The 21,899-nt window shown below is 49.6% G+C and overlaps 2 protein-coding genes across 2 annotated transcripts; one reads left to right on the top strand and one right to left on the bottom strand.

The window, feature by feature from the left end:
- Nucleotides 1-8,403: 8,403 nt before the first annotated feature.
- Nucleotides 8,404-9,111, top strand: N7473_004246 (uncharacterized protein; the record flags this gene model as incomplete). Its single annotated transcript, XM_057150186.1, has 4 exons — nucleotides 8,404-8,485; nucleotides 8,544-8,694; nucleotides 8,753-9,024; nucleotides 9,095-9,111. 4 exons carry the CDS (start codon nucleotides 8,404-8,406, stop codon nucleotides 9,109-9,111), a joined length of 522 nt encoding a protein of 173 aa, XP_057010296.1.
- Nucleotides 9,112-10,139: 1,028 nt separating this feature from the next.
- On the bottom strand, nucleotides 10,140-11,057 carry N7473_004245 (uncharacterized protein; the record flags this gene model as incomplete). Its single annotated transcript, XM_057150185.1, has 1 exon — nucleotides 10,140-11,057. One exon carries the CDS (start codon nucleotides 11,055-11,057, stop codon nucleotides 10,140-10,142), a length of 918 nt encoding a protein of 305 aa, XP_057010295.1.
- Between the last annotated feature and the right edge of the window lie 10,842 nt (nucleotides 11,058-21,899).

Below are 21,899 nucleotides of genomic sequence, written 5' to 3'. Positions count from 1 at the left end.
GGGCAGCCAGCTTGAGACCGTCGCCGTGACGGCCAACCAGATGCTCGTGGGCGGCGTGCGCATCTTTGGTTGAGAATCCCATGGTCAGAGCGTCGATAGGTAGTTTGCACGTATGCATTTGCGATCGTGATGCAGCCGGTCTTTTTGTCGTACCGAATGAAACCCAACGCGCGTCGATTCTCACGCTCCCCTCGCTGGTCGGCAAGGTGTGGCTCGGGAACAACAATTGAGAAAAGATCGCCATGGTCTTCCAAGAATGGCAGGAAGCTCTGGCGGTCCACATTGAATCTTTCGATGATGGCATCCTTCCTGTGTTTATTAGCTTTTGTCTCGCGGAAGAGACTGGCACGTACCAATTCTGATATAATTCCCGAAAAGCATACGCTGGCGTCTAGTCTTTGACGTAGCCGGGGGAGATGCCGAGAGGCACCACACGTCGGGGGGCTCGGTATGTAAGAAGAGTGGCTTTCTGACTCTGGAGCAGCTCGCGTTGAAGCTGCTCGTTTGCCTGAGCCATCAGACCATCATCTTCGCTCGTGTCGGTGTCATGATTGCTTGTCATACTTGGAATATGCGGTAGGCAAATCGAGATGAGTTGGTTTTAGGAAGAGAAATGATTGTAGAAGGGTAACCCTATTTATAAGCTGGTTTATCACATTGGACCACGAAGCCCGTTACAAATGTTGAACAACGGTAATTGCTCTATCATACATGAACAGTCTTATGATGAGGAGCATGTGCCTCACTTCCTTGAGTTGTACATATAGTTGCCGAGAGAACGTTTCACCCTCCCAATGGTTTGGATTTGCCACTCACCGTTGGCAGCGTTGGCTCTTGGTTTGCAGGTGATGCAATAGGCGTTCGTCCACTGTTTTTCTGGTGTCCGCACAATATCGAGTCAACATGCGTTCAAAAATCGCTCAGTGTTTACCTTTTGCACTTTATAAGGAAGGAGCTTGTTGGCTCCATACAGAATGACCTACACACTGTATACGAAAGGTAATGTAAAAATTGGGGGTGTTGTAGAACTGCATTATCGGCAATGGCTCCAGAACTAGATGCTTTTTCGAAGACTAGAGTATATCGTGGCAAATAGTAGGCCGGTTGACCCCAGGAACGCAGAATGGAGGCCAGGATTCATCACGCATCCTTCTAGGGGTCTCATTTATCCTTAGGAAATCTGGTCCTTCCCTCAGTTCTGTTATATATGTGGGTAGCTCGATCGCAAATGGGATTCGCGAATAATGTCCAGCCTTCTCCAAATCTGGCTCAGAAACGGGAACCAAAGATAAGAACCTATCACTACTACCCATTCCCCGCCGGGTGAATTCAGTTTTCGTTAGCTGAAGGGTACGCCACCATAATGCTGCATAGCAAGTCCCCGCGTGCGACAATCCTTCTGAACAAAGTACCTTGCTTCAACGAGCATAAAATAACCAAAAATACAATTCCCAGTGACAATGGGCCTTTCATTGGTCTACCAGAAAGGCCATTTGTTATCTGTCAAGTTCTGTACGAATACATCTGGATTCAGGCATGTTGCCGTGGGAAGTGTTGTGTGCAAAGGGCATGCTGGGTCTGCGAAATGCGTGGGCAGCTCCGTGCGCGGTCGTAAAGATAATCGGAAGAGGCCCCGCTGCTTATTCCTAGGCCCGGAGATGATATCCAGAATTTGTCTGCGCACCCAGTAGAGATCCTCCCTGCCATATGCGGTCGAAGACAGATGGAAGCGATACTCCTCAATTGTCTGATCCGTTATCTGATCTAGTTCGGTGAGGCATATCTCCACCCAATGTAGTAGTCTGGCTGGGATGAAGGCTGACATGTAGACCATTACGTCTTCAAATTGAGTTGTAGCGGAAAGGAGATCTGGGCCAGGCCAGTTGAACCCCGATTGAAGATTCTCGGGATCAGGAAAAGAGGACACTCCATTGAAGGTGGTAGTGAGCCACTAGAATCAATGGGTTGGCCTTCGAGAAATGAATTTAGCCGGAGATCATCATATTCTGTGGCCAGGAGGGGTGGCGTTGCTGGGATGTCGGATGAGGTGGACCAAAACTCGCGAAGGTCAATACAGTCTGTGTGTGTGTGTGTGAATTCATTTACCCTGACCCCTCGAAACGATATGCAGGATACAACCACTATATATCTCCGTGTATGTACATGTAGATGTGTTCCACTTCCTGAAAACGAACTTAGAGCCTCGTCAAGGCCTATCGTGGCCTAATTGCCGTTCCCATTATTAGGCTGCCCTCGTGGCGCGCGACTGCAAAACCGTTGTGACGCCTCGGCGAAGTCCAACACGGCCTGGACCGTCCTCGCCCTTGAGACGGTGTCTGGTTTACCTTTCTCACCTTGTTTGGAGCCTCCCAGCAGACTCGACACGCTATTGAACGCGTCTCCAGCTTCTCTCCTTAACTCTCTCCGGAGATCCCTCAAGTTTGGACAGTCCACCAACACATGGGTGACAGTTTCTTGTGCGCCGCACACGCACTGGTCGTTGTCACTGTATCCAACGTTCTTGCGGTAGGTGGATAACCAGTTGTGGCCCGTGCGTAGTTGCGTCAACAGGTACGCACGGTTCCTGGGCAGGTTCCCATATAGCCTCCTGGTGTATCTTGCTGGCAGGGTGTTGTCGACCTTTCGTAAATGTCCACCCTTGGTGGATGATTTCCACTCTCGTTCCCACTGAGCGTAGATGTTCCGACGAATGTATGCCCTCTCCCTGCTGAGGAGCGGGCGGAAAGGATGTGTTTTGCCTGGACTGGCGGCGTTCTTGGCTAGACGATCTGCGGCATCGTTTCCTGGGTTGTCGCAATGCCCTGGCATCCACTGGAGGCGCAGCGCGATTCCCACTGCTAGAACCTCCGCGGCCGCCTGTAGGATCGCGTGGACGATTCGTTGGCCGGACTTGTGTCTCGCGCTCTGAACCGCCTGCAGGGCTGACCGGCTGTCACACAGGATCGTCGCGGTCTGCTGTCCGTCTGCTGATCGTACTTGCTGGTGTGCGATCTTGAATACCGTGCTGACCGCGTAGAAGATGCCGATGAGCTCTGCTACGTGGACGGACCAGTGGTCCATTGATCCCACCTGGACCTGTTGCGACTCGGTGATCTCTAGGTTGTTGTCGAGAGCCACGACTGCGGCGCCTAGGTGGCCATCGCGTCCCGAGGCATCCGAGTAGACGACGATATCGGTAGTGGACCGTATGGTCTCGGCCCGGTCCCTTGCCGCTTCTCGGTCGGATCCGATCTCAATGTCCGTGAAGGGCTCGGTTCGCCACGGTGGCAGCGGCCGTGGATCGATTGTCTCTAGGCCGTTTAACCTACCTGGGTCCATGGTCTTCAGCGATTCTGCTAGTGGAAAGCGAGCGTACGACCCGATATTGTCCCTGCGTTTCTGAGCTCGTGATAGTGCACTCCAGATGGGATGTTCTCGAGGGAGGGTGTGGAGGTTTGCGATCGTGTTTTGGGCTCGGTGGCGGAGACGAAGGTGGGTAGGGAGGATATGTGCTTCCACTTCAAGGGTTGCGGTGGCCACCGTCCTGAACGCCGACAGAATCCGTATAAGCGTCGTCCGTTGGACTGTATTCAGGTGTCGTAGGTGAGTCTTGTCTCGTAATGGGTCGTGCCAGACGGTCGACGCATAGTCCACTACTGGCGTGACGCAAGCCCGGTAAAGCTGTCGCATCTGTTCCGGGCGTAGGTGCCGCAGTCCGGCCAAAGCGATGCTGACCTTGGTTGCGCGCTTGATTGCTTGCTGGACGTGTTCTTTCCATCGTAGTTCCTGGTCGAAGATTACTCCCAGTAGCTTGGCTGTGGGTGATGGTTCGATTGCTTTCCCGTCCACAACCACCTGGCCCTGGAGTTGTTCGCTCCTTCGCCTGGTGAGGTGGATAAGCTCGGTTTTCTCAGCTGTGAAGCTAGACCCGGTCCGCCGGGCCCACGCTTCAATGCGCGGGATGTCCTCGGACTGTATCTTGGTTAAGTTCTCCTTAGCCGAGCGACCCACACGCCAGCGGAAGTAGTCGTCAATGAAGGCGGACGCGCCACCGTGGAAGGTGATGGGTTGGTCGACTAGGTCAGCGTTGAAGAATATAAACAGAATCGGGGAGAGAGGTGATCCTTGTGCGAGCCCTGCGTTCGCTAGGAGTGCAACCTCTGTACGATAATCGTCGAATCCTATGCTCGCATAGCGGTCGCTCATGAAGCTCGCGATCCATTTTCTCACGACCGTGGGAACCCTCCTGGCCCGTAGGCAGGCGTCTAGGCTAGCCTTGTTGACTCCGTTGAAGGCTCCCCTTAGGTCGAATGAAACAAGAGTTACCACTTTATGTTTATACCATGCTCGGTCAATTGCGTTGGACAGGAGCAGCAGAGCCTGTTCAGTGGTTCTTCCCGGTCGCCCGCCAAACTGGGTGCCCGGGAGTAGGCCGTTCTTTTCCGCGAGGTACGAGAGTCGACGGGCTACTACTGCCTCGAGCAGCTTGCCTAGTGTGTTAAGGAGTGAGATCGGGCGGTAGGCTTCGGGGACCGAGTAATTCGGCTTCCCGGGTTTCCTTAGCACCACGATCTTCGCTTTCCGCCATTGTTTCGGGTGGTAGCCTAGCCTGATGGATGCGGTGAAAATCTTGGTGATGATGCCCTTTAGGTGGTTCCATAATCGTTTCCACACAAGCATTGGTAGGTTGTCATCTCCTGGTGCGGTGGTTCCTTTAGCGGCTTTGAGAGATCGTTGGATCTCTAGCTCAGTGATCGGTTCCCACGGGAGTTCCAATGGCGCTGAGGTTGGTAGACTGTCGCCAGGCGTATTCATTTCAGGGAAGAAGGAATCCAGAAAGGCCTGCGCCTTCTCTTCGTTTCCAACAAGTTCGCGAGTGCCAACCTGTAGCGGTGGGATACACCCCCAGTCTTCTCGGGGTCTCATGTAGGTGGCCGCCTTCCACAGTTTCCCTTCACCTGCCTCGTCTAGGAATTGTCTCCAGTGTGATGCTTTCGCTGTCTCGATTGCCCGAGTCCAGGCCCGTCGTTTTTCTTGCATCTCTCGGAAAAGGGTTATTGAGGAGGGGTGTTCTCGTCCTAGCTCGGCACAGGACGCTTGCCATTTTCGGCGTAGCTGGTTAACCTTGGTTTGTTGAATTTTAAGGATCGGGGTGAACCACCGTTTGGAGTATGGCGTTGGGCGTGCATTAGGCGTGTACCGATCTATGGCTGCCGTTGTTGTTTCAATGAGTTTCTGCACTGTCTCGTCTAGTGCCGGTCGTGTTTTAATCTCCTTCCACGGACCGATCTGGCGCACCACTTCCTCGCCAATCTTGTTCCATCCCGCACGGTCAAAAGCCTTCTTTGGTTTAGTGGTAGGCTTGCACTGAGCTTGGAGGTTCCATTCCGAGTACGTCGCTCGGTGGTCTGACCCGTAATTCTCGTGGTAAAGGTGGCATTTGATGAGTAGGTCTGGTCGGTTTGTCACCGTCTGGTCAATAGTGGAGTTCCTCCCTGGGTCGTTCAAGGCCCAGTATGTCGCCGTTCCCCGGGGGAGGCAGCTATGTAGACCATGAGCCTGGAAGAAGGTGATCAGGTCACTTGCTTCTTCGATGAGCCGCGGTTGGATGTGGTTGCCGCCCCACGTCGGGTGATGGCGATTGAAGTCTCCCGCCAGGATGACACTTGTGGTCCTTCGACCATCCCGCAGAGCGGCTGAGATCGTATTTTGGATGGCGTTGAGTGCTGGTTCCGCCGATGTGTCATTCGGGGTGCACAATGGAACGGATGGGATATACACAGAAAATAACAGGAGCTGAGAGTCCGCTGTCCAGATCTTGACGGCAGCAATGTCTGGATGATCGCAATGGATCTGCCTGTGAGAGGATGTTGATACTCTTTTGTTAACGTAAATTAGACTCCGGAACCGATATGTGTCGGTTTCAACAGTCGGTCTGTATAGCCGCCAGGCGCTGTGGTTGACATGTGTTTGATAGGTAGTGACTGAGGGTTCTTGGATCAGAAGTACATCCAAGTTTTGGTTTTGATGGTCGTTGATGAGTGCTTCCATCCTAGGTCCCGATTTCCCAATGTTCAACTGTAGTATGCGTAGGTTTGTCTCTAACATTGAGGGGGTTGGGAGTGGCGGGGGTAGGACACTCTCGATCACCAGTTGGGTGTTCGCCGCTGCAATCGAGGCATCGGGCTCTCACCCCGGGGGGGCATCGTTGCCGCTCATGTTGACCCGCGCAGTGTCCACACCGTGGTGTTTCCTTGTACGACCATGCTAGGTGTCCGAAACGTTGGCACCGGAAGCATCTCTTCTTCTTGATCTCGCGGCGTTCCACGCTGCCGATGTACCGTTGGCCAACAACGAGCCCGTTGTTGAGCATGTGTTCAGCTCCTTCTGCAGAGTCGAACCAGATACCGAGTGATGCAAACTTCCCTAATACCTTGTCTTTCCTCTTCAGCCATGCAATCTCTTCGATTCGGAAGCCCCTCTCCACCAAGTCGTTTTCTTCTATGATTTTCTCAATAGCCTCCGTGTTCGCGTTTTCTAAGTCGAAGTCCTCTGTCGGGGTGCGGTGCACGACAACACCGAATCGTGGCTTGACCACCTTCGTGCCATTACCTAGCTCGCTTAGCCATTCGGTGTTGTTGCGGGCTACCTCGGCCGACTCTGGATCCTTAAAGCGGATTATGTAACCGGTCTTGGTAGTCCCGATGCCGGCCACCTGGGCGTCTTGCGTAGACGGGGCGTTCAATAGGGCAGTACGGATATGGGTATTGGCGGCGTCGGTGGGGAGGTATCGGCCGAAGGTGTTTCCGTCGGTAGTGTCATTGTCTCTTGGATCCACGAACGATCTCTGGGTGCTTATTCGGATGCAATTCTGTTCTTTCTCGGGCGGGTGGTGGCTCGGTTGGGGGGAGCTATTGCTGCCGCTAGCCGCCACAGCCGCCCACGACCTGGTTGGGGCTGCTGGAGTCAGGACTTCAATTCGTTCTCGTAGAGCTCTGATTTCTTCGTGAAGCTTTTCATTCTGATCTCGGAGGACATTCTGGTCGTGCTTGACCTCTAGGATCTCGGCTTTGGTGGATTCGATAACCGTGGTCTGGTGGGTGATGACTTCCTTTAGGCTGTTGATGAGCTGCCGGATCTCCTTGGTCGTTACCCGTCCGTTATTGTCTTCGAAGGTCCCAAACTCAGGGTTTGAGTAAGCAACGGTGGTGGCTTCATTTCTATTGCGAGGGCTTCTTCTCTTTCGAGGCACGATCGGTTCGAAGTCCTCCCGGGTGAAAAGTTGTGCTCCTCTTTGGGTGTTTGTGGGGAGGGCTCGGGCCCTCCCGCGGGTGGGTCCGCCATCGGTCCGGGGTTAGTTCCCGCTCGGCACACAACAACGTTTTGTATCGCAATAGTATCAATTATCGGAGCAAGCTAAGATCCTCGGTTCTTGAAGGTACTGCCGTCTCCTGATCGCGTCGCCTTACCTACCCGCGGTTCTTGGAGTACTGCTATGTCTCAGCTACAGCAATATTCAAATTCGGCTTCCGTCGGTTGCTAGGTTCTCGAGGCCGTCACTATACTGCCATCTCTAGCATTACAGGAGGGATCGAAATCAGTTTCACCACTTGCACACAGAGATTCTATCTCAAACCCTCTTTCGAAACACGCTATACCCATTGCGGTCGATTTACCCCTGACTCTGTTTCTTGGCAGTATTCCAGTACAGTTGTAAATACAGCAAAAACGGCTTCCGTATTAGACTTGTATGGCTTTCGGGCTTCTAGAATGTTGATCATATATCACAAGGTTTATTTGAGGGAGGGAGTCTTGGCGCCATGTTGAGCAGAGAGCTCTAGATAGGGTTGAGCGTTGGCAGGGGCAGTGATCGGCCACTAAGAAAGGATGCCGGGGTGGTGGGGGGGGGGCGCGACTCCATCTGCTGACCCTTGCTCACCCCTCTGCTCAGTGAGCAGGTGAAATGATTTTGGGTAAAAAGTCCGGGGGATGCTAGGTATTAGGAAATGCACGTGACTTAGCAATCTCACAGTCCTGGGAGCTTGGGGGGCCATCTCGATACTGCGGACCTCATGAATGTGATTGCAGGTTGGAAAATCATGCGTTAGTTCGGGATCCTGTACTTTTTATTCGTGCCATTTAAAACGGGGAAAAGGTGATGGGATGAGGCTCGTTATCGTGTGTTGCACTTGATCTGAGTGTTCGGGCTCGGGCCGAGTAAGTTCCTGGAAGGTGCTAATCTCACCGACTGAATGTTCTATGTGGGTTGCTGCCAATCGATTCCCGTCTCTTAGCGCCGCGAAAGTCACCTGATGATGAACCTAAGGTACCCCTTCAGATGAGTAGCAGACAACAAGCCTTCTCATGAATTATACTCCGTACTCGAGGCACGTTTATTCGACTATGGCATCGATGTCATTCCGCGGCAAAAACGAAGGACTCCAGATCGGAGATAACACCGGCTCGGTCCTCCACTGGCCTCTAGGTAAGTCAGCGGAGCGGGACAAGCTCGCGACTGTGACTAATCGCCGTATCCTACCCAGTGCGACCGGAAACTCCACCGAGCCCTCTATCAACTATTCCGTTCCATCGCGATCCGGACTTTGTCAGTCGCGACATCCTACTTCATCGGATCCATGAGAAAAGCTCAGTGCCAGGGTCGAGAATCGCGCTGGTTGGCCTGGGAGGTGTCGGGTGAGTGGAAAACGACTGGTTAGTATGTGATTTATTACTCATTGCTTACAACGGCAAGAAAATCTCAACTTGCCATCGAATACGGCTACCGGGTTCGGTTCGAGTCACCAGCAACATGGGTCTTCTGGGTTCATGCGAGCAACGAAGCCCGGTTCGAGCAAGGTTTCAGGGATATCGCAAACCAGGTTAAAATTCTAGGTCGTCAGGATCCTAAAGTTAACATATTCGCACTGGTTGAGAACTGGCTCCGGGATGACAATAGAGGAAAATGGCTATTAATCCTTGATAATGTCGATGACGATCAACTTCTTTACCCATTTTCAGTGGCAAGTAAGGAAGATCCGATAAACAGCCGAACAGACGCCTTGACAAAACCACTGTGGGAATATATTCCTAAAAGCCGAAATGGATCTGTGATTATCACGAGTCGGACCAAAGAGGTGGCGTTGAAGATAGTCGACCATAAGGACCTTATCGAGGTTGAACCTATGGAACAGTCTGAAGCGCTAGAACTTCTCCAAAAAAACCTCGATCAACCAGGGGAAAGCCAAGAGGCTCAACAGTTAGTGAACGCGTTGGAGCTCATGCCGTTAGCGATTGTACAGGCCGCTAGCTATATACGAAATCGGGCACCTCGCTGTTCGGTATCAAAATACCTAAAAGATTTCCAGGGCAGTGACCGTAAAGCAACAGCGTTATTGATACAAGAGGCAGATCACTCCTCCCGAGATTGGGAAGCAAAAAACTCGATTCTGGTGACGTGGCAATTATCATTCGATTATATACGCCAAACCAAGCCATCTGCAGCGGGATTGCTTTCTCTTATGAGCTTTTTTGATCGGCAAGGGATACCAGAGAACCTTATCCGGCATCGACCTAAGGCTGGCTATATCTCTGATCCAGAGCTCTCTGACGACCCTAGCGATGGCGGGATATCTGAATATGATGCTGACCCTGAATTTGAAGATAATATCGGAATGCTGAGAAACTATTCATTTATATCTATCAGCAAGAATAGCACTTCATTCAGGATGAGCAGGCTAGTGCAATTAACTACGCGCGCGTGGTTGAAATCCTATGGAGAAATAGACCAGTGGAGGGAGAGGTTTATCAGCAATTTGTACCAGGAGTTCCCTATTGGTCGATATGAAAATTGGGGGAAATGCCGGTCGCTCTTTCCTCACGTTCGTTTAGCTGTGTCCCAACAGCCGAAATCACCAGACTCTCTATTGAAATGGGCCACACTACTTTATAGAGGTGCATGGTATGCGTCGCAAGCCGGCAGCGTGGCGGATACAAGAGAAATGGCAGCAAAATCAAGAGACCAAAGAGTGATTTTACTTGGTCAAAAGCATGAAGAGACCCTTGATAGCATAGCCATGTTGGCAATAGCATACAGACTTGAGGGCCAGTGGGAGGAGGCCGAGCAACTTGAGGTGCAGGTTTTAGAGACTCGCAAGATGAAGCTCGGCGCGGACCATCCTGATACGCTGACAAGCATAGCCAATCTGGCGTCGACATACCGGAACCAGGGCCGATGGGAAGAGGCGGAACGGCTCGAGGTGCAGGTCTTGGAGACTCGCAAGATGAAGCTCGGCGCGGACCATCCTGATACGCTGACAAGCATAGCCAATCTGGCGTCGACATACCGGAACCAGGGCCGATGGGAAGAGGCGGAACGGCTCGAGGTGCAGGTCTTGGAGACTCGCAAGATGAAGCTCGGCGCGGACCATCCTGATACGCTGACAAGCATAGCCAATCTGGCGTCCACATACCGGAACCAGGGCCGATGGGAAGAGGCGGAGCGGCTCGAGGTGCAGGTCTTGGAGACTCGCAAGATGAAGCTCGGCGCGGACCATCCTGATACGCTGACAAGCATAGCCAATCTGGCGTCGACATACCGGAACCAGGGCCGATGGGAAGAGGCGGAACGGCTCGAGGTGCAGGTCTTGGAGACTCGCAAGATGAAGCTCGGCGCGGACCATCCTGATACGCTGACAAGCATAGCCAATCTGGCGTCGACATACCGGAACCAGGGCCGATGGGAAGAGGCGGAACGGCTCGAGGTGCAGGTCTTGGAGACTCGCAAGATGAAGCTCGGCGCGGACCATCCTGATACGCTGACAAGCATAGCCAATCTGGCGTCCACATACCGGAACCAGGGCCGATGGGAAGAGGCGGAGCGGCTCGAGGTGCAGGTCTTGGAGACTCGCAAGATGAAGCTCGGCGCGGACCATCCTGATACGCTGACAAGCATAGCCAATCTGGCGTCGACATACCGGAACCAGGGCCGATGGGAAGAGGCGGAACGGCTCGAGGTGCAGGTCTTGGAGACTCGCAAGATGAAGCTCGGCGCGGACCATCCTGATACGCTGACAAGCATGGCCAATCTGGCGTCGACATACCGGAACCAGGGCCGATGGGAAGAGGCCGATCAGCTTGAGGTGCAGGTTTTGGAGACTCGCAGGCAGACGCCAGGGCTAGAGGATCTCCATACTCTAGGCTTCTCCTCAGAGGCTGCCGTACGCAATAGACATGTGGGTTTGGTGGACTCTGATTCCTCCATTGAGAATGACTCAGTGTTTTCTGCTCCAGTCTCTATGCCTAGCACCAGATCATTGGACTCCACAAGAGGAGAGATGAATTCGCTGTTGATCCAAGAAGTTGCAAACTTGTTGAATGAAGATGGAGTCATGTTTTCCTTACTTTTGATCGGCGTATCAAAAGACTCGGTCGGATTTGAGAGGATGCGAAACAATTTTCGGAGATTATTGAAACACTTTGCGAATAACCTCAAGGCAGAGATCCTCAGCGAATCGCACCAAGACCTAAGGAGATTCATAAGCTCATATGCGGCCATGATCACCCGCGAGCTCTTTGCTATGGTACCTATCGACGAGCAGCCAAACATCAAACCTCACGATTTAGAGACAGATAATGGAATCGCCTCTGTTGAAAAACGCCTAGCTGACGAGAGGAAAGTGGAGTCTTATCTTCAAAGTCTACACAGAAGTGGCGCTGCTCCTCAAACAAGTGAAGTAATCCAGATACTTGATCCTGATGATGAGGAAAGTGACCAAGACTCCGTGGCAGAGGAAGCTGGTGAGGATGACCCGTATGAGGGAAATTTGCAAAACTTGGATCAAATGAAGCATTTTATTTTGGAAAGTACCGCCTACCAAATACTTCATCGTGGGCTCCGGGATTTTATTGAACCCTCGCTGAACTCCAGGTTTCGGGATCTGGTGAGCAGGTGGTCAAATCCAGAACATAAGAACCATGCCGATGCTGCTCGGTATAAACTACGGAATCTTGCTACAGAGTTGCAGCACGTGAGCCCCTTCGGGATTCAATTTGAACGTGACGAAATTAGTTCTCGATTTTTCAGGTTCATGAGCCACTGTCAGCATTTAATTGAGCGCTGGACTGGAGAGCCTTGGGATTGGTGGCCATTACCTCGCTGTCCGAGACCACTAGCCGAATCAGAGACACGGTTACGGTGGCAGTGTGTGAGTTAACAAATCATAGACAACCTTGCACAGCATAGATCCAGCCCTAATTCGTGATCCAGGTATGTGGTGAAGAGCGATGGGCAGAGGTACCAAACGCCCTTGTCAAACGCCTCCAGTCCATAATCAGAAGCCTTCCCGTGGATACCTTAGCGACCCAAATTACGCAGCCTCCTCCAGAGGCACATATTATATCTGACCCGAACCCTCGCAGCGCCCTAAACACTAGTCTAAACTCCAGCCAGATCTCCTATCAAGATCACAGAGGCCAGCAGCCGAGCGGTGCACCCTCTAACTCTTCACTTCATCGTCCACCGTCAGGACTCAAGGCCGATATGAGCACCACTCAGCACCGCGTCCTCTTTCTCGCTAAGCAAGGTGGAGATTATAGACTCGCACAAATATGCGTTAGCAATATGACCTGTCATACCTTCTTCAGCACCATGAAAATGGAGTATTTCCGCCTCCGAGGTGTCTTACGAGGCTGGTTTAGCGTTTGGAGGTACTCTCATTGTGACTTTTACAAAGTAAGTGTTTTTATTTTGTACCTTAGGATGGGTTTTAAGTATAAAGCTTGCAGTTCGTCAAGTTCGATGACCACGAGTTCGCGCTCAGAAGCAAAGATTCATTCCCCGACCATGCGAATACCGATTACGAGTATCAACCAAGACCAATGGACAACATTCCGCCAATCTCAGAGCACGAGTTCACGAAACGTTTCTACGCCTGTCACAATCCACGACCACTACTTCACTTGCACCATGAATGTAGAAGGCTGGGGGCACATTCCTCTGACATCCTGAAGTTCCTCCCAAAGAAAAAAACTGAACTCGAAGAAGCAGGCAACAAGCGAGAAGATTTCTGGGGGATCTATGCGCGCGAAATCATAAGCCTACGTTGGATCATTTTCTACAATTTTGTCTGTGTTTCACCACTGCTAGTATTCTTCTTGGCATGGATTGTACCCCAGGGACTTGGCACAGACTTACAAAACCCATCTATTCCGCTTTCCATCATGATTTCAATGCTTTCTCTGTTTTGGAGCGTGTTTCTCAGCAGTCTGCAATTTGGACGGTCTCATTGAATTGATTTTATTGTTCATGATGAGTTTAGCTGACATATAATATTGACTAATTCATTCGGAAGAGCCCTGCTAATCTCAAGAATAATATAATTGGCAAAGTCAGTAAACCCTGCCTAACCTGAAACACATTGCGTCTAGTGACCACACTTTTTCTTTAATTGTTTTCAAATTCTACGGGGAAATCACTGCATCTGCGACAACCAGGTGGATATAGCCTCGTATATTCTCCTGCCCGACAAGCGCTGTTCTAAAGTCTGCTAAACATAACGATTTTTTCAAGCAATTTCTGGATATTCTGTAATTTCCTAGAATAATCTCTGTATCGTAGATTGACTCAGTGCAATTTAAGCGCAAGCCGTAGCCTTTTTATCGTGACAAACGCCCCTTGCAAAAGGCTAATGGCAAGGATGACGGAAGTGGTTCAACCGGGGGGAAATGCGAGGCGGCAGTATCTTTGGCAGGGCCATTTCATGTAATTTATAAAACCTTATATCACGTGATATAATTTCAATACATTTCGATTCTCGAAGCAAGGCTAAGTCAGATAAAGATTAGCGTGCTTTGGAATAGGGTTCGAGAAAGAGTCTCTGTGTGTAAGTGGTGAAACTGATTTCGATCCATCCTGTATCAATTCCACAGATTTACGGTTCTGCTCTGGCCGTGATCTGTCTGGTATGGCTCTCTTGTGCATATGGGACCCTTCTTGTGGCATGGTGCTGGGGGAAAGGGAAATACATCCTCTGGCCCTGTCTTCTCTCTCATGTCCCCGAGGCATGGCGCCAGACAGGGTATTTCATTGGGTGTGTGTGCCTTAGATGGATTGACATTAATGGCACGGTCCAAGGCTTGTTTGTGGCTGTGCTGTTGGCTACAAACATTCTGCTGTTGGTCTTTGGTGCTGACTCTTGGCACACCATCATGAGGAGAGCTGGGCCGCTCGCTGTACTCCACCTGGTCCCATTATGCTTTGGAATGCATTTCGGTCTACCGGCGGAAATTCTCCGTATTGAGAGAAACACATTTGCCTGTTTTCATCGTTGGATCGGCTTTCTTTCAATAGTTCACTCGATCCTCCACGCATGTTTCATATTCGAATCCCCCGAAACTATGACAATGACACGACCGAGCCAAGTTGTGGCGATACTTGTGAGTGATTGTCTAGTAATTCAGAGGCCCCGCTTACTAACCTCAAGTAGGCTACGGTAAGCTTCATCCTAGCCGGAATCGTCACCTCCAGGTTTATCCGAGGGCATCATCCGCAGTTTGCCTTGAAATGTCACTACCTTTTGATATGCTTCATAGTCGCTGGAACGGGTCATCACCTTATACAGAAAAATTCACCTTACCGTTGGACACTGCTTAGGGCCATTTGTTGGTGGTTAGTTTGCACAGCGTTTCTCGGTCTACGAGCACTGGTTGCATATCTACCCTAGAAATCCCCAAGCACGACAGTCCGCCTCTCCGCGGCGGACGGCATTCTTTGGATAGATTTATCAATAAAATCGAATCGACAATTCAGTCCCGGTCAATACATTTACTTATAGTTTCCACGGGCCGGATAGCGAGCGCTCAGCCAGCATATCCTGTGTTATGTCTCTGTTTGCGAATTCGAAGGTCCAAAAGAAAAGTGGAACATACACATAGTCGTTCGACCCCAACGCAAGCTCAACCGAGCCCTTTACCATCTTTACCGGCTGCAGCAGACACAAAAGGCTTTTCGGAGGCAGCCCGTCGCGGTCTTTAGGCCGTACGGGCGCTCACTCGAGCTATCCTGTTATAGAACAATTATCTTCGCCTTGGAAGACATTGGTCTTTTCCGAGCACTCCCCTACATTAAGATACTTCTTCGCGCAAGTTGCCAAAGAAGAGCTATAGTGCGTCGGGTTGAAGTTCTTTGGAAACGTGAGAGGCCATTTCGTAAGTCAGGCGAAGTTGACGAGAGTTTTATGGGAGAACTCACGATTTGAATAGATAACCCCGAATAGTATAAGCAGTGGAGGCAGCGGATATTTGATACCGACCGGGATCATTTTGATATAAGTAGGCCGAGACAGACCTTAGGGTCACTACTAACGAAGGCTCACGAAGATTCTGCAATTTCGAATTTTTTGCGAAAAGCCCAGCTCCGAGAGCCCGTCTAGTCAAGGTCGACGAATAGGAAAACGATTATGGTTATATACTAGTGCAGTAGACTTTAAGATAGAAATGAGGCGGTATATTGACCAGCAGCGTGGAAAGATAGCAGTCATAGGTGTGTAACTCGCTATACGCTTTGCGATTTACTCGGTTTTTTAACCATTGAATAGTCTGCGCTGGTCCGGATACCAATGCGGCTGTTCGAAATACAGTTCAAGTGCACTTTCAGGGATCTGCACGGATTTTTGATCTGGACATAGGACCGAATCATAGCTAGTCGAAGGAAGAACATGCTAGGAGAAGCAAGTCGTCGGGTCATCGTCATAGAGAATCTGCTTAATCTGAGTTAAAGGTAGTGTATGGCTAAGGAAGGGGAGGGGGTCATTGTTCGCAAAAGTTCGACATAGTCTTTTTGTTTCTATCCGAATCATTCCATTACTTAAAGTTCAGATATACTCTGCTTTATTTGTTGGCGAAGTCTCCAATAAAGTAAAATATGCAATTATTAATCTTCTCGTATCATGATGTATATAATAGAGAAGTGAGTTACTTGAGTTAGATGGCCATTCTTTGGCCACGCAAAATAGCCTAAAACAGTACTAAAGATACAGTTCCTCCGACAATTTATCTACAGTAGATTTCGAAAACAGTTTACCCCCACCGGACACACGTTTACTCTCCCAGAGACCCACTTTGGCGCCTAGTCCGGCTCGCCCGGGTTCTAGATTCTCCCGTAGCCAATGATATGGCGTCATATCTCGGGAAAGAGGCTTCATCTAGCCAGAATTAGCTTAGCGCAATCTTACTGAGGCGCTGGGAAAGAAAGCGTGTGTGTCCCCGGGGTAATCTGTTTTCGAAATCCTCTGTAGAACTAGTTGAGTTGGATAGAAGAATGATACTTATCCAAATGACATACTTCTCAACAGGTGACATTCAGAGAAAACTTTCAATAGAACGTGACAAATACAGATAAATCAGGATCACCTTTGTTTTCACCCATTTTGAGCCTCCCCCAAACAATGCCTCTTTTTAATTACCCTGTAGTGGAAACCAATTTCTCCTAGCCAGTATGTGGACCATTGAGTCTGCTATGGCTAATAAAATCATTGCTCAAGACATTCGCGACGCCATTTCATCGAACACCACCCTCGAATATGAAACGAGACTGAACACGAGAATCAAATGCATGATATGAAGACTTGGGTTCGAGTTTGGCGTAGCAATAATTCTCTCGAAAGGTTCCAAGAGGTAGACAGCAGCGCCCAACGTGTTACTGAGCACGAAACGCCCAAAAGCGGTGGCCAAAGACGAGCTCTCGGTGACGGGCTCTGCAAGCGCGTGCATTGTTGGAACTAATGCAAATAGAACGACGCAGACCATGTGAAACAGCAATCGATTTAGGGGGATTTCGGTGGCCATCTCCTCCGTGGCTGCGTACTCTGGCAAATTCCCGAGGGCCATTATAGTGAAAATAATCATATATCCCAACTGCAGAAGAGGCTGTGCGGGCAATAAAATCACAATGGTGGGAAGAGCTGCTGTCCAGACGAGAAATAATAGGCCACACCATGTGATGTTCTTTTGTTCTTGAGCTGTACGGACGTCAAAGAGGTTAAACGCTCGGTGGCAGAAAACACACAAGCTCCAGAGCATAACACCGCTGCCAAATGCAATCATTGATAGCGCCATTGGGATGGATCTTGACTGGTAGGAAAGCGAAAAATAATGAATTGACACAGGAATATAGAAAAATAGCCCAAAGTGAAAATGCTCAGCATACAAGCTAAAGCAGAATCAAAGAGGTTCTGTACGTCGAAAGTCTTCATAGTGGCAGGGATAATGACAGGAAGGACGGGCCTTTGATAGAAATTGGGTTAAATCGCACTGATTTATAGAAGAAATTGGTGGACCTCTAGGACACCGACACGTGAAAAGATAACACTGCGGACCGCAACTTTTGAATCCACATCAACGTTGGATTGGTGAAATAAGCAATCTCTTTGAGATGCGTTAAACAGTTTCATCACCTTCACTGTTGCTCAACTACACGAGATATTGCTGTATGGTGCCTCTTCTGAGCGACACACTATGTATTCAGGGCCATCCATAGCACATTTGTTATGTCTGGAATCCGTAAGCCTGATTCCCCCCAGTTTATCAACCCGACACGATGGAAGATATTGAAGAAATCGTGCGGAGAATAGGACAGCAACAGACGGAGAACATATACTACCGTGAATGCTACGCGCTCCTCAAACATCTTCAAGATGCCGCGCAACATACGGTCAACAACTTAAAAGAACTCTACAACAGCCATCATCACTCTTCGTCAAATGTTCATGAACGCCTGGCAGATCTGAGGAACATAGTTTGTGTTTTAGTACGAGATGCCTGTCAAGCCCAACTAGAATATAAAGATCTTTGCCAAAAGCGTCCATCTCTTTCCGCCTGTGATGCATTCGGATCAATGGCAAAAATGTGTGATCTGTCTGAATCTCAAACTAGGAGATCAGGACACGGCCGAGACCGCCGACAGAAAGTTGCAAACAGCTAGCGCGGTTGGACTTTATTTACGCTGCTCTGTACATTTTTCTCCTGCGCCATTGCCTCAAAAGAGCAAGCAATCATGTAATGCTCGCGCTCGGTGGTACTGATCATTGGAATCGCAGGCCGCCGTTTCTTGTTTGAGAATAAATTCAATTACAAAGTGCAGATAAGCAACCTTTCTATGATATAGAAAAAGAACAGGTCCCATAAATGGTGTTATCTAAGGGCATTCGACGCTCAAATACAACAACAGTATAGCTGGATCAACCAAATGATAAGAGCCCCAAGAGAGAAAGCAGTGGCTAGCCATGTAGCCACATAATTCTGTGTTCCAATAGACATCTGTATACCAATATCCGCCACCGTCCTCTTAGCACACGCGACGATAAGAGCATAAAGAATGGACGAGCCCACTGTGGCGGCTAAGATAAATAACGAAGAAACCTGAGACAATTAGTAAAGGTCAAACAAGTCATTAGAGTGACACCTACGAAGCTAATGACGGCAAGAAGTCTTCCCCCTTTCAAAGAATAAGCTTTCCGACAAGCGGCGAGGGCCGTGAGTGCGTTTGTGACAAGTGCTGTAATATACAGCCAAACGATCGTTCGGGCGAGTCGATGGTAGCCTGAAACCAGTCCCCAGTCGACCGTGGGCATGAGTCTGCGTACATCCGTCATAAGAGGACCAAAAATAGTTGAAAAGTCGAACGTGAAAGCTGTGCTTGGATGTGAACATTGTATTTTGGACCCTTCTCGCTTCATGCAATAGCTCCAAAGGCCCACGGAGTAGGATTGGAACAACTGAGAGGACAACTTCTGAGCTTCTTCGTTCATCTTGTCATCTGCATCCTGTATGGCAGCAGTCGTGGTCGTGGATACACCTTCGGCGGCGGCAGCTGCATTATTGGCCACGCTGCCCATGACATTGTTGTGACAGATAACCTCGTCTGGGATTTCGGCTTTTGATCTCACATCAATATCGTGTCGGACGAAGTCTGTGGCGCGTTTCAATTGTGGAAATCCGGTCGTATTCACCTGGGCTAGTCAGCCTATTATAATCTTTGGCAGGAGGAAGTTGGCTTGCCTTCAAAAAGTATAGGGATTCCGGGGCAGATGGAGATGTGCACGCGATAAAGACGACAATTAGGCATATCAGAGAAGCAGTCGACAGGGCCAGTGCTAGGGATGAGATCGCTTGGTCCAGTCTTTGACCAGGGAGCTTCATCGTTTACAGATCTCCCAGACTACCGTCGCAGCACTTTGTCACGTCAGGCTTTGCTAGTTGTTCTGGTATCTCCGGGGCTTAACGTAGATATCATCTCAAACTGGGATGGATACGCAGACGATATTTAGATATTTATAGTCCGATGTGCTGGTTACATTTTGTTCAGCTCGCAGTAAATTTAGGCACTTGGCTTCCTCAGTAAAAGGAGCACGGCGTTTGCTGAGTATACAATACAGACCAAGAGCCGGTTCTTGAAAAGCAAGAATATGACTGGTGGAAATTGGCTATCGGACCCTCGTCAATTTGAGAATAAGATCGAGTTATAGATTGCTGTAGAAAGCAGGACTGTCTCATGTTCTGGAAATAGCTTCGTTTGACTTTGTCTACAACTGTGGAGCAATCAAAAGAGCCGTATCTGCTTAGACCGACTCGGAGACCGCATCTCATTATTGATCTAAAGTGGATGGAATGGAGCGAAGTTGTCTCACAACACAGGCTTGCTGGATTTCAGTTGATTGAAAATCTTGCATTGTAGCTGCTCGGACAATTCTCAGCCAACTGATGCTCGATGTCGCAGACGCTTCCCGAGAGCCGATCCCTTGTCTTGAATCAGTGCCCCGGTAGAGGATGAAGCTGATTGTAAATCAACCTAACGTGTGGTGTGAGCCTATTCTTTGGGATAAGAGTGCATTCTTCATTGAATACTGAGGTAGTGAGGTTGGATAGGAGAGAGAAGGAAGAAGTGCTGGAGGTACGATGCTTGCCCTCATACACTTCAATCTCCGCCAACCAGATCGCTCAAAGCTAACTAGCCTATCTAGAAGCGGTTCCCCAGTGTCACATAACGTTCCTATAGATACTCGAGAATTGATTCTGGTGATGCGGCTTGGTTCCGGATCTGCACAGGTCTCAAAATCACATCAGGATAAAATGACTGCTAAGGTGACAGGCGGGCTATCGCACCTGAATGATCTCAATCGTAATGTATACCATGTATCACACCCTAGGTGATGATATACTTCGCGAAAATTACCACTCCCCAACCTACTCTATAGTGAATGAGATTAGGTGGGGCTTAATAGTGAGGTGAAAAATGGTAGGCACAAAGTCAAGCTGCGAGGTGTGGTATTAGCCTTGTTCCTTGTATGTTTTGTATGGTAAGACGGGTCAAAGTCAGAATACTTGCCTACATTGTAAATGTGTAAAGGCACTCTCAGGAGCAAATCCTGCATACTGAATCGATGACTTCACTCCATACCGGCATGTCCCAAAGTCAAAAAGCATGGGTAAATCCACGCACCCGGAATTCCGGTATCGGCGATTGGACGCCTGGTGCGCCTATCAGCAGCAAGGTTACCGACGCCGGATTAGGGATAACACCACTGCCGAGTGGAATCGTAGGGGGCGCCTGTTTTTTGAGATCCTACGTATGGTAATTTTCCACACTTCTACAAAAAACACAAAAGTGGTAAGACTCTCCAAAATTTAAATACTTTAGTACGGCCTAAACACGAGCGCATCGCAAGAAAGCCTTGGTGCACCATGGCACTTCCTACCCGCCTGTGACCACTCCAAGGCAGGCCACGGAAATATTAAGCGTAGAAGTCCCTATGCAAGTCACTCTCCAGTATAGTTGAAGCAAATCGTCACGCTTTATCCTACCATTCTAACCAAACAGATTAGACAATCCGCCAAAGAACGCCAAATAGGATAGTATGCGGTCATCCCCACACAGAATGCTCAAGCAACGTTGCACTGCCCATGGAAACTGATAAAGAAGCTCCCAGTTGCCAATGGCAAGCCAGTACACAATCCAGTCAAGGCTTCGTTCGCAGTATTCTGTGAAACCGTCTATTGGGAGAACGAACACATGTCCATGAATTATCGCTTAACACTTTTTCATTCCCGAGTTTGAATCATCTCTTTCGGAAGATGTTGGAGGAGACTGCAATAAATAATCGCTGTTTATATGATGCAGGATGTGAAGCACCAGTCGTTGCATGTGCACATAGGTGCCGGTTGGGGGATTTTCGGACCATGCAGAAGATATATATCGGAACAACAATAATACCGCCATACGTCTCAAACCCGAGTGTGGTTTGTGTGATATGGAATCGCTAAAATGTGACCTGACTGCATCTGTGTTGTTAAGGTCATCTACTTTCAAATGCGAATCTGACGACGAGTCTGCGTAGAGAACCATCGATAAGAATCGCAAGGAGCTTTGGTGGACCGTTTGAACCGGTCGCCTCAGAGCTAGTTGCCTCCCCGTTCTGAGAAAGCGTGACCGGCTAATTGGTCGACTTTTGCGAGGATATAGCCAAGTAGCACCAGGAACTCGTCTTTGAAGAGACGTATTCCCATTCCACATGCTGGTATGATTCGGGGTCAGCTTAAATTTATCGGGGATCGAAACTCGAAAGGGTGCTTGGGCTGTCGGTTGGGTAGGGCATAGGACATGCAGAGAATGTGGGTCTTCCGCCATCCTCCACATCACGTATACAAGGAATCTCAAGAAAGTAATTTCATCACAACCAGACTGCATTGAGAAAAACGGGGCCCAGTCTATAGTGTTAGGGTTGATATAGGTCGAGTTGCGGATAGACGACGTGGTGCAAGATTTTCAAATATGCGAAAAACGTGGCGGTGTGAAGTGAGATGCAAGCCTTTTTTAAGGACGCGGACGAACCTAACCGTCTACCGCC

Source organism: Penicillium subrubescens (assembly GCF_028828155.1).
Source record: "Penicillium subrubescens strain IBT 31985 chromosome Unknown utg000003l_segment0_segment0, whole genome shotgun sequence".
NCBI classification, from domain to species: domain Eukaryota; kingdom Fungi; phylum Ascomycota; class Eurotiomycetes; order Eurotiales; family Aspergillaceae; genus Penicillium; species Penicillium subrubescens.
The sequence above is the reverse complement of the archived record's forward strand: the minus strand, read 5'-3'. Positions and strand labels throughout refer to the sequence as shown.